The sequence below is a fragment of the Xiphias gladius genome, chromosome 22 (genome assembly GCF_016859285.1).
Source record: "Xiphias gladius isolate SHS-SW01 ecotype Sanya breed wild chromosome 22, ASM1685928v1, whole genome shotgun sequence".
NCBI lineage: Eukaryota > Metazoa > Chordata > Actinopteri > Istiophoriformes > Xiphiidae > Xiphias > Xiphias gladius.
This window is the reverse complement of record NC_053421.1, coordinates 18,368,132-18,380,936: the sequence shown is the minus strand read 5'-3', so window position 1 is coordinate 18,380,936 and position 12,805 is coordinate 18,368,132. Positions and strand designations below refer to the sequence as shown.

Sequence of the window (12,805 nt, the reverse complement as noted above, 5' to 3'; positions counted from 1 at the left end):
GTGTTGCTTAAAATGATGCATGTCAAGCTTTCCAAATATGAACTAACAACGTGAACTGATGTTTGGTGATATGTAAATATTATTGGTGATTACAGTGTAGTAAAGTTTCTTCTTCTCCCTAACTTGAGCAAAGTGAGCTATTATTGAGAGATTGTATGCCCCTCGTTTACCCTCGCAGGCATTACAATCCCGCCCCATTCGTTATGATTGACAGAAATATAGTCGAATAATATGGGTCTGACCCAAACGTAAAGTTGGACATTTGATTGGTGGAGTTTGCAGGGGGCGTGATTGAAGGCGGGAGTAAGTTCTGCCTGACAGGACGTGCTCTGGGTGCAAAAACACTGAAAACCGTAACTGCAGGAGTCCGTTGACTTGGCCAGTTCAATTTATCTGCCATTTTGTATCTGCACAGTCTGGTTAGACGAAGTCAAGTCGTTAACGAAGAAGGAGGCAAATATGCTAACGTGCACTTTATTTTTAACGAGTGCCTATGATTAAAGTACATTACCGTTTGATTTGTTAGGATAGGTAGCGTGATTTTAAGTCGTCTGGCTGCCCTTATTGTAGTCAGACGCTTGACATCGTGTTGGACTTCATCTTGTTTACCTTTGGCTGTAGCAAGAGAGCTAACGCTAGCGACGTTAGCCCACTTAGTCGCTAGCCTGCTCAGTCCAAGCGTTAGCTCTCTAACGCTAACTCAAATCTGTGGCGAAATGGCGGCCAACACGACACAAGCAACCCCAGCAACTAACTGGTAGGTCGCATTTTCTAAACAACAGGAAACTTACAACACGTGGTGAATGAGATGGATATCATATAACACAAGACTATAACGTTAATATATGGAATAGTAGAGACGGCTACTAGCTATAATCCTGAATAATTGATAATTAGCTGAGCTCAGGGTGTTGACAAGTGTTAGCACACCTAGCCACTCACAGGCCGTTGGTCCGGTTAACAGAAAGCTAACGCGTTAGCTGCTTAACGTTACTAGTCTGAATTAAAGTTAAGTTTCATTGTCCATAGTAAGGCTCGGTGCAGCTTACTTCAATGTTAAAAAGCTCACGTTAACAGACACTAATATATATCGCTGGAATGAAATGTCGGGGCAAGCTTCGCATCCACAGTGTAACGCTAACTTTGATAGCTCTTTTGCTTTAACGAAGATGATAAGCAGTTATGTGTAATCCGCTGCTATGTAGGCAACAGAGAACATATTGTTAACATTTAAACACAATGTTACATCCGTTTGCTGTCATAAAAATTGATGCCTGTCTGACTAAAGAGAAACGTTGAAGTAGCCATTTAAACCGGTTTTGGGTTGAACCGTTAATATATAGCTACGTTTGTTTTTATGTCACGTTAAAGTTATTAATGTTCGATTATTGAATATATGTCACTCAACCTCATGACTGTCTAGCAGTACTATAGTATACTACAGGTATTATATTTGTGCTTCTGATCAATTTTGTTTGGATTCTGAAAACAACCTTGATTAATGTGGTTGTGTTGATGACAGGTCCTATGGTGCTGCTGCAGATGGCCAGGTTCATGAAAACCCAGAATGGGAGAAAGCAAGACAAGCACTGGCATCCATTAACAAGAGTCAGAGCTCTGCTAAGACTACACAAGCCAACCGGACCACAGCAGAGGTGTGCCTTTTTCTCTTTGTGTTTATCTATCTTTGTTACACTTGGCATTGAAATCCATTTTAAGTTATGGGATCACAACATGAGATGTAAAAACATAAATGTGGACACAAAGTATTAATATAAATCTGATCAGCCACTTTTGAAGTGAATGCATTTATTTTTCCTGATTACATTAAACTGTATAGTCATCTGTGTGATCAGAGATATATATACTTTACTTTCACATTCTGTCAACATGTGCAGTCTAACGCAATCAAAAATGCAGTTTTCCACAACCATAGATGCCCATGGATTGCGTCTTCCTTTTTTTCTTTGCAGCACTCTTAGAGAAACTACTTTTTAGAAAGTGTATGTTTATACAGAATTAGTTAGCATAAACAATTTCAAACAGGTGTTTGCATATGGATCTGTAAGTTGGGGAAATGACTAGAAATATGATTTATTTAGTATGTTATGAAGTGATGGTTTGTTTATGAGTTTCACAAATATGTATTTTTATATGTTCTTGCTAATTTGTTGAATTCTGTCCCTGCTTAGAGAATTTCCTCTTTGTTCTCGATTATAAGACCCCTGCTATTTGTGCCTGTGTGTCATTTCAGGCCGGTCAGTTCCAGCCAGCAGTGACGGACTCTGCTGCCATTCAGCAGCAACAGCAGTACTATCCGTGGTACCAGCAAACCCAGCAGCACTATCCTGGATACACATACCCCTATAACTATTACTACCCCATGGGTCCAGTAAGTAGAGGAAAGAATTTTTTTCTTATCAACATTTTACCTTAATAACTTTTAACATAGCTGCAGGGCTTGTACTGACTTCAAGACTTTTTCTGAATTTCCAGTATGGAGCGGCATATCCACCAAATCAGTATGGTGTACCCCCAGGGCCTTACCAAGGAACTCCACCCTCCAATGGCCAGGTACATAACAAGAATTTGCTGAGTAAAGCAAAATGCTACTAATAAATGGAGAAATCTCTGTCTGTCCTTCGATTTCTCAATAACCGCTCATCCAATCAACTTCAAACTTCACGTGTCTGTATTTGAGGACCCGAGGAAGTGCGTTGTCGACAATGAAGGTTTTTGGATGAGTGGTTCTTGAGAAACGTAAAAAGAGAAACACAAAACGGCTGTTGGTTAGGTCTGGGGCAACTCATACACAGTTGATGTCATCGATTAGACTGTTTCCTTTAACAGCCATGTATGAGTGAAAAAGAGTGACCATATCTAACTGCTTTAGATTTACTCATTTTGTCAAATTGGCATTTGGTGTAACACACAGCAGCTTTATTCCCCAGGCATTTCTGTAGTTTCTGGTACATTTTTCTGCATTTAAAGGTTTTTGTTGTGCTGCTAAAATAGCCTTAATCATTCTTTCTTATTATAGCCTCCTCCAGTGCCTGGAATGGAAGACCAGTCCCCCAGCTACCCCTCTCAACCACAACCTCCTCCTCCTGCTACTCCCCAGCCATCCCAGAGCCCAACCACCTCAGAGAACCCCCCTCCTCCTCCACCCCCACCCATCCCTCCCCCACCCAACTCCCAGTACCCCCCTCCTCCATCACAAAATCCTTACAGTGCCAACAATTCCATGCCATACCCACCTGGTGACCCCAACCAAATGCAAGTCTACAATCATTCCCAGGGAAGGCCTGACTATGGCCAGGGCTTCCAGGGCCAGAACACCTATCAGCCCCCTCAGAATACCTCCCAGCAGCCAGGCCAGTATGTACCAGGGTTAGGCAGAGGAGAAGCCAACAAAAACAAAAACCAAAAACAAGGACAACAACTGTGGCACCGCATGAAACGTAAGATTTACTCTTATGTGATGTAGCTGATTTATAATCTTTTCTCAACTGAATTACTATAGAGAGTTTGATGTAGGCGTTATTTCTCTGATGCTGCTCTCACACTTTTTTCTATTACTGTATCCACCTTAGTATTTGAGTGCAGTAATTACATGGTTGTTTCAGACATGTTTTTAAAAAAAACTATATTAGACCAATAATGTCACTGCAGGTTTAAGAGGAAGATTGCAGAAAGAAGGCAGAAATATGTATTTTGTGGGATTTAGTCTAGATGTCAGTTTTAGCTGTACAAAACATTCTTTTAGTTTTTACCTCTTAAATCTTCCTCTTTTTTTGTTCTCAGAGGCACCTGGGACAGCTGCTGTGAAGTTCAACATTCCCAAGAGGCCCTATCAGGTTCAATGTTCTCCAGTTTCCAATCAGGCTTTCCCTCCAGGTGAACAGCCCTCAGGATTGAATCCATCTCCGTCCTCCCCAGCTACTGCCAGCGCTGCACCTGGAGGTGGTCAGACACGGTGAGAACTGGTCTGTCTCCACTGATTCTGTATTTTTTTGAATTGTGAATTATATGTTTAGTTTAAATGCTTTCACTCCAGACCCCAGGACTGGCCCCAAGCCATGAAGGAATACGTGCAGCGCTGTTTTACAGCCTGTGAGACTGAGGAAGACAAAGATCGCACAGAGAAGGTGCTAAAGGAAGTCCTGCAGGACCGGTTAAAGGATGGCTCTGCTTACACAATTGACTGGACTCGTGAGCCACTGCCAGAGTGAGTGTAGTAGTGGAGTAGTGCTTTCCTTGTGTATATGTTAATTGCTATCTTTTAATTTTATCCATACTACAGCACAAGCTTTGCAAATTAAACAAATATTATTTTAAAATATTTTGATATGGTTTTAGTTGAGTACAGAGGTTAATTCTGGGTTTGTTTCCAATAAGTTCGAAATGCAACAAACTTGATGGATGAATTTCTTTGCTCTGAACATTTTTTGGACTCTTGTGACTTGTTGAAAGTGTTGCATGCAGGTGGAACACAGATTGATATTTAGATTTTTGTTTTGTTTTGTTTTGTAGACTAAAGGTCAAACAGTCTCGCTGGGAAGCTGTCCCACCCCAGAGGACATCAGATAGCTCAATTAGCCGTGGTGGAAGTACAGTGGCTGCAGCTTCAAGAGGCAGGGGTGGTGGACACAGATTGGGCCACTACAGGAATATATTTTCTCAAAGGAGTCCATCCTCTAGTTCCTCCCGTTCCTCCTCTCGCTCGCCATCTCCCTCCCATGGCCGACACAGGGACCGCAGCAACCAAAGGCACAGGCGGAGGTAAGACGCTGTTTTGCCCCCTTTTCTTTGGCGATTGCAGATGCCCGGTGTAATTCCTTTCTAAATTTCTTTTGTCTCTGTGTTTCCAGTGATTCTGGCTCACAGTCAGACAGCAGCATCTCCAGTGACCTCCGACCTCAGCTGTCAAGACGAAACCAGAAAGGAGCACGTGGTCGTGGTAATGACAGGGATAGAGGACGAGGAGGTGGAGAGAGAGGAAGAGGAAGAGGCGGAAAAGCCAACAGAGGAAGACGGTAAATTAGTAAATATGTTATAACAAAAATCCCATCTAATAAGCCCCTTACTGTTCTCATTGATCACCATTCTCGAGGAAGGCTGTACTCGAGGGAAAATATTTCGTTTGGTTTTTTGTTGTTGTTGTTGTTGGGGTTTTTTTTGTGTGTGTGTGTGTGTTTACTTGCCTACGCCATGGGGACAGCGTGTGAATAACCTTTCCCTGTTCTCCCAGAAACATGGAAGAGTCAGGTGTTGGAAAGAAGAGGAAAGGTGGAAGTGCTGGTCTGGATTTCCATGACCCCAACAGAGAAGCCAAGAAGCAAAGCAGAGCAGCTCGTTTCCACAAGCAGCTGCGTTCAGAACCTCTGATTCTCTCCATCAATGCCTTGGACCTACCTGATGGAACACAAGAGGGCCTCAGCTGGGAGGACTGCCCCATTGTGGGAACATGTCAGGACATCACCAAGTCCTATCTGAGGCTCACCTGTGCCCCTGACCCCTCCACTGTGCGCCCTGTGCATGTAAGTTGTTCTCTTCTCACAGCCTTGTTAATGTATTCTTACTGTAGTTTTAAAGGGCTAAGATAATGTTTTTGGACATTAGAGATAAAGCCTGCTCATGCAGTTAAAAATCATTCTAGCGAGGGGATAATGAATTAATTTCTTTAAATTATAACAAACCCAAAAGAAATTTCAAATCAATTTTTTTTTTCAAACATGAGTATGGGTTTCTCTGTACTATGCAGCAGAAAATGGCATGACAAAAGGGGAGAAAGGGGATGAAACTTCTATATTGTGTGTGCATATTCATAGCCTTTTTTATCACAGACCACTAAGATCCAAACTTTGATCTGTATAACACTTTTTTTCCAATTAGGTGCTAAGAAAATCTCTGCTGGCTGTGAAAGCCCACTGGAAAACCAACCAGGATTATGCCTATGCCTGTGAACAGATGAAATCCATACGACAAGACCTCACGGTTGGTTATCTTCATATAGGTTTCATTTGTCCTTCTGTCTAGTTCTTTTTACCATGTTAACTTCTATCTGGGTGAGTATTTCTTCTTTATTTATTTACTTTTTTTCCCCCTTTATCCGTCACTATACAGGTCCAAGGAGTTCGAACCGACTTCACAGTGGAAGTGTACGAGTGTCATGCTCGCATTGCTCTCGAAAAGGTGAGTCCTTTTACCTCTAGTAGAGTTGTATTAGCTAAAACTAACAGCAGTACATTTAGTACTAACTGAACATTTATTGTCTTTAGGGAGACCATGAAGAGTTCAATCAGTGCCAGACGCAGCTGAAGGCCCTGTATAAGGACAATCCCTCAGAGAACATTGGAGAGTTTACAGCATATAGATTGCTGTATTATATCTTCACTAAAAACTCTGGAGGTATGCCCACATTGTTGTCTTTTGAGTTACTATTGCACATCAAATACGTGTTCTTTCCCTTTTATACGTTTCCTTCATAAATTTTAAACTTGGCCATTCATCTTCCCCTCCAGATCTGACCACTGAGTTGGTATACTTGACCCCAGCGCTGCGGGCAGATGAGTGTGTGGCTCATGCCCTTGCACTCCGTGCTGCCTGGGCTTTAGGAAACTATCGCCGATTCTTTAAGCTCTACCTTGAAGCCCCACGCATGGCTTCATACCTCATTGACAAGTTTGTAGAGAGGGAGAGAAAGGTTGCGCTGCGGGCCATAGTCAAAACGTAAGTCACATTCCAGAGAGATGAATTTGCAAACTTTAGGGCCTCATAATTTATGTGCTGACCCATCTTTCTATTTCCTTTTTCTGCAGATTCCGGCCTGACTTGCCGGTGCAGTATGTGCAGTCCACTCTGGGCTTCCCTTGTTTAGACTCCTGTATGGCCTTTCTTACTGGGCTAGGTGTCACCTTTGCCCCCTCTGACCCCAAAAAGATAGACTGCAAAACCAGCACAGCCTCTTTGGCTGCCTCCTGAGTAGACGGGGGGTAGCACAATGAAGGGAGACGCTAAGGGACCTTCATGGATCCTTACATATTCAATGCACTGCACTTCAGACACTTCAGCCAGTTCAGATAGAGTAGTGGCAGACTAACACCTGTATAAGACCCACAGAGAAAGATACATGCTAACATACTCTGCTGCAACACCTAGATTTCAGAATGCAGATGTAGTTATCTGACACTCAGATAAGAACAGTTTTAAACATAAGGGAGAATGTCTGCATACACTGTCACCCAACTATTGTAAGTTAGCCTAATGCCCAAGTTATCTCACCACATTTATGATGTCAGAAAAGTGAGTGAACAGTTAAGATTTGGGATTATCATGTAGTTTCAGCACTTACAGGCCAAGAAGTCGCAGAACCAGATCAGGGAGGCGCTCCCCATCATGGTTCCTGTACCTTTACCACCGTCAGATGTCAAAGCTAACAGTGTTCTGTTATGTTTTTTCCTCCCTCAAGTCAACAGCTCCAAGACCTGAAGATCCAAGCCTTGTCAATCAAAAGGGAAACGCAAACAGCTCTTCTTCAAGTCACTTATCCAGCTCTCTGCTGTTTGAAGTAAAGCCTACGGAATCAGTGCAACTTCACATTTTCCTCTTAGAGACTGAGACGACACAGTGAGAAGATGCCCGCAGTCTGTCTCAAAGAGGAGGTGGTGGTTTGTATGTCCTGCCCTGCATCCTGTTTCCTCTATGTATCTACAGCTGGCTGTTCATTCTCTTCCTTGTCCCCAACCCTAAGGCGAGTGAAAGCAATGGACTGAAGTCTGAAGTCTTGTTCCTGATTTAATTAAGTAGTATTCATCTGTTGGTCTTAGTTATGGAGTTGTTGGCCAGCATTGGGAAGAAGTTTCAATCTGATGAGCACTGACTTTGTGTTTGATGAAGGATACAGGCAAGTGTTCTTCACCAAGGTTATATCCTCACTCCTCCATATCCTGGAAGCCTAGCTCCATCTCTAGAATCAAAGCAGCCAGAGGCAGAGAGGAAATCTGCTTCCATCATCCTCAGGTAGAAGTTCCTGCCAGCACCTGGAAACCAGCACACCATGGTCAACACAGCAAAGTGCAGTAATGATGACCGTCTTAACTTCACCAGCTGTTATTCAAAAGAAACAGGCAGCTAAGCTGCCATCTTCAAGTACAGCTGAAGGTCAAATTTTGTGTGGTGGAGCATCGAGGGAAACATGCTGCTTATTCACAAAGGAATATCAACGAGTGGTTTGTATGCTACACCTGGCTCTGGTGTTTGCAAGGCTGGTAAGAGAAAGGGACTTCTCTGGAAGGAGGTGGATGACGGCACAACAGAGATGTTTCCTCACATTTCTTCTGTGTTTAATGCTTTATGTCTTGGGTTTTTTGGACAGCAGTATTGGCCTTTCTCTTGACAAAAGGAAAAAGAATTATGGAGCTGCAATCAGTTTAACGAAAATTTACAGGTTGATATTGGAAGAATTAATTAAGCATCATAACAAATTTGACAAAATGCTAAAAGACGGAGTCAGTAAGATCCCAGAAATTTACTGCACAGATGCACGCCACTGTTTGAATGTCATGATAAAAGTATTTAAATCAAAACTGATGAATTTTAAACTGATGTAGACTAATTTAATAAAAAGGGAGAAGCAAGTGGAGTGCAACCTAGTGCTTTTATGTCCGTCTTTCCAGTAGATATTAAATAATTTTTCTAAGGTACACAGAACAGTTCCTCTAAGTGGCAGTGGAATTGTAGCAGTTTGTTCTCTCTCATGTCATTCGGCCCATTTTTCTTTAGGTTTGTACTTTTCAGAACCTAGGATAATACTGGCGGTGGTGGTGCACACTATCTAAGGTGGTGATAAGGAAGAGATCTACTACCATACTTTAAATAGTAGTAGTTGGACAGCTTGTTACTTTCAGGAAATGTAACCGTAACCAACAGAACATTTCACATTGATTATTTTTGTGCTGTTTGCCACCGTATCCTATAATTTGGGTCCTCATATAGAATGATTGTGCTGAAATTGAAAACAAAGATCAACATTGTTCTTCATAATTTGAGGGTTTTTTTTTTTATTACCATTTTATTTTAACAGTATTAATTACCATTGTAGACATATTGAGCCTGAGGTATTTTATGACTTTGGTGTAACTGACCGGAGCATGAGTGGATGCAGGCTTGCTGTACAATCTGTTTACCTGTTTACAGAGTTTTTCTTTTTGTAAATATTGTATGATATTGCTGTGATTTCAGTTAGTGCATAGGCTTTTTGTTTTGTTTTGTTTTTTCACACAGGGGTAAGTGTGAAAATTTTTTTTTTTTCTGGGTTTCACAAAACTCTTAGACTATATACGTGAATATGTAAACTTAATTGCAGACAGGTCTGGATTGGATTGTGTGCAATGTCTTCATCATTTCAGTGGATATAGTGTAGGAGTTGATAATTGCCAGTGGTAGTTTTTCCTGTAAACATTAGTTTAACTCTCAAACCAAATTTTGGCAAGATGTCATGATCAGATCCCACCAATATGAAACATTTGGTTTTTAAATTTGTCCTTTCTTCAGGCAAAAAACACATGGCCAAATTTTGTCACATGCCTGTTTTTGCAGCAAAGAACAAATCCATACAGTTGACAAAATTTGTTTAAACCTATATCATGAATTTATTTTTCAAACTGTTAACCATAATTTCAGCAAATGTTTTGTAATGACAAATGATCTCAACATGTTTTCTTTCTTCCCCCTTCATCTATCTGATCCCCTGTCGTCTTTGCTGTTCCCTCCCCTCACTCCCTAAACCTCTCTCACACACCACCAGACTTCTCATTCTTCAGCTCGTAGCACTGCTGCATTGCAGGAGCACACGGAGTGATAAGTGGGCGAACCTCCTCCAGACGCCAGCCGGAGAGAGTGAATTGTGAGCAATCCAAGTCTTGGTTTGACCCACTCAAGTTGAAGCAATACAGCTGATAAAATACATGGGAGCCTCACATTGTGAAATGTAGAAAATGTGGATCTACTGCTAATGTGATTTGCTGCTAACCCAAATATTTAAAAATGTTTGTCTGTGCAACATGATACCTGTTTAGCTTAAAACAATGTTTGAATACTGACAGTCACAATGTGTTGTTTTCTGTTTGTCCAGATACATTTACATTTTTTGAGTCGGTTTGCTGGTAAAATGTGTCGTCATTTAGGGTTTTTTTTTTTTTTTTTTCTTTTTCTTTTACCCAATTTATTTATAGTCAGGAATCATTTGGCTTGTGTTTGCTTGATGGACAGACCTGCCTGAGTCATAGTTGTATATTAAAGCCTAGTTTTGAGAGTTTTATCCCTCATCATCTAAAATGTGTCTGGACATACAGTACATATTGTTACTCTTGAAATTCACCTACGTTTTTTAATTTTTCATAGTATTTAGGCAACGATTCTTATTTGGCAAGTGCTGGTACGTGCTCCCATGCTAAGAATTACCTTTTGGTTTCTTTATATGTGATGAGCTTGTTGACTGATAATTGTTTGTTGCCTTAGGCTTGTGTAAATGTCAACTTTTTACACAGGGTTAAAGTGTGTGCATCTGTTGTCTCAGTTTGAAACAGGCCAGGATGTTTGCTTTATTATTATAATTATTATTTTTCTTTTTTAGTAGAAAATTCACCCCAGATTATCTAACAATACATGTTCATTTCGATTTTTTTTTTTTTTTTTTTTTTGTCTGATGCCTTAGTCATGTTTTCAGTATTTTTTGCTCCCATGTTACTGTATATCTCCATTAGTCTTTGTAACTCCTTCCTTGATAATTGACACTGGCCGAACTCCCATGTCCCTCACTTCAGCTGTGTTCATTTCCTACCATTTCCCTTTTAACCCGTCTTCTTCATGTGAGCTTATCTTGTCTCTGTTCTCACTTTCTCCCAGTCTCTCTCCCTCTCTCCCTGCATGCTGTCATCTTCCCTCTCCTGCTCTCTCCTACAAATCTCTAACCAGTATTTGTTCTTTTCTCATTCTTATCTTTTCCTTAAATGTTGAATATGTTTGTGACCGTTTGCCGTGTGCAACTAGTCACTCACTAGTAAGTATTGTATTGCGTCCGCAATGCTTTAATAGTTTATGTTGCAGCTCACTAACAACTGAAGCAGAAGGTTTATCTGCAATGTCGCCTCCCTGTCCCTCATTTCCCCATGCCTCTACAGATCTGATATGATAAACTGCCATATTGTAAATATTCTGTACATATTATCTTTTGGGGAAAAAAATCTAATAAAATTCAAGTATAAAGGGCAGAGTGTGATTGTTAAATCCTATGATTCACCTATTTAAAGGTAAATGGATAAAACAAGAAGAACAAGAATTGGAGACATTAAAAAGGATAGGTCACAGAATTCAGGAGTCACGTTTTGCGCAGACAGTTTATTGTGAAATGTCATAAATGTGGAGTGAGAGGCACCTGTGACACCATAAGACTAGAAATAAGACATCAGCTTGGTTACTTGGCACAATATAGACATTTCCTGCCAAATTTTCCTTTTTACAGCCACATTTGAGGTAAAGAGGGCGTCAAAGTCACTGAATGGAGTAGTTGAATAAGTTAGTGTTTAATGTCAGAAGGAAAAACATTTAGAAAAGCTGAAATTAGAGGGAAAGGGTAGAAAACAAACTAAACAAGAAATTCATAAAATATAAAACTACATGCAATCAGTAAAAAGAATGAAACACTTTCGCTCATGCAGTTTAGTTTTAAAGGGAAAGAGAAGTTAGAAATTTTTTACAGAAAGTTCCTTGAAAGTGAAAAGGAATCAAACTAAGATGTTTCCTCATCAACCAGTAACGAAAACCTCTACCTGTGCCTCAAAATTCAGTAAAGTGTTACAATTTAATTTGATATATATATATAGATATTGCTTATAAAGCCCCATAGAATAACATTAGCTGCAAAAGGCAAACATTTATTTTCCCCTTAAATCAAACTGCAAGATTGCAAGTTCCGCAAAAGACCATGGCATCTTGTGTATGACATTACACCCTTAAGGTGAAATAATAAACCACTTACAACAACATAAACTGTGCAATCCATAATTTGTTAAGAGTTTTGTTGTCGCTTATTTCTGTTTTATCCGTTTTACATGAAACATAGCCCAGCTGTCAAGGTAGAGAAAGAACTTCAAAGCTAAAGAAAAAGAAACTATAAAAAGCAATAGAACAACTAGTCAGGAAAGAGAAATTAGCAAAGTGTTATCATACACATATGGTCAGAGAGAACTAAGCACAGAAACAGGCAAAGAGCATAAGCTAATAGAGAAGAAAACAAAGCTATACCTATAATATGCAGAGAAAAGGAGAAGAGAAATTATGCATCATGCAAAAAGAGAAAGTCATAAGCAAAGGAGGAAAGGTGCTCAAAGAAGTGTTAAATAGCAGAAAAAGAAGATTAAATCTATGAGAAACAGGCACAACTATAACTACTAAAGAAAAGGATCAAGCCAGCGAATTACACTAGAAGTTCACAGAGTAGAGAGAACACATAGAAGAGGACAGACCCAGGCTAGAGTTCATGTAAATGTACGTGTGTGCTTTCTACCCTGATGCGGAGCAGGACGAACTGAAGGAGAAAATAAAAAGCTAGACTAGAAGGAAAAAAGAAGGAAGTGAGGCAGGTAGGCAAGTACTTATTGACATGAAGTACAAGTGGGAAATAGATAAAACAGAAGCAAGAAATAGGAGGAAAGAAAGTGTTTCAGTTTCTGTAGGCAGCCTGATGTGAACAATCTCAACGTGATGAGATGGGATGAAGTCTTACAAATCCTCAGTAAAAACC

At 40.4% G+C, this 12,805-nt stretch overlaps 1 protein-coding gene across 1 annotated transcript; it reads left to right on the top strand.

Annotated features, from left to right (window-relative positions):
• The first annotated feature begins 378 nt into the window (after window positions 1-378).
• On the top strand, window positions 379-12,027 carry leng8 (leukocyte receptor cluster (LRC) member 8). Its single transcript, XM_040116876.1, has 15 exons — window positions 379-757; window positions 1,523-1,655; window positions 2,255-2,392; window positions 2,497-2,574; window positions 3,041-3,461; window positions 3,805-3,976; window positions 4,058-4,228; window positions 4,534-4,782; window positions 4,872-5,036; window positions 5,252-5,540; window positions 5,896-5,997; window positions 6,127-6,195; window positions 6,282-6,411; window positions 6,525-6,732; window positions 6,822-12,027. Exons 1-15 carry the CDS (start codon window positions 717-719, stop codon window positions 6,982-6,984), a joined length of 2,529 nt encoding a protein of 842 aa, XP_039972810.1. The 5' UTR covers window positions 379-716; the 3' UTR covers window positions 6,985-12,027.
• Window positions 12,028-12,805: the final 778 nt, after the last annotated feature.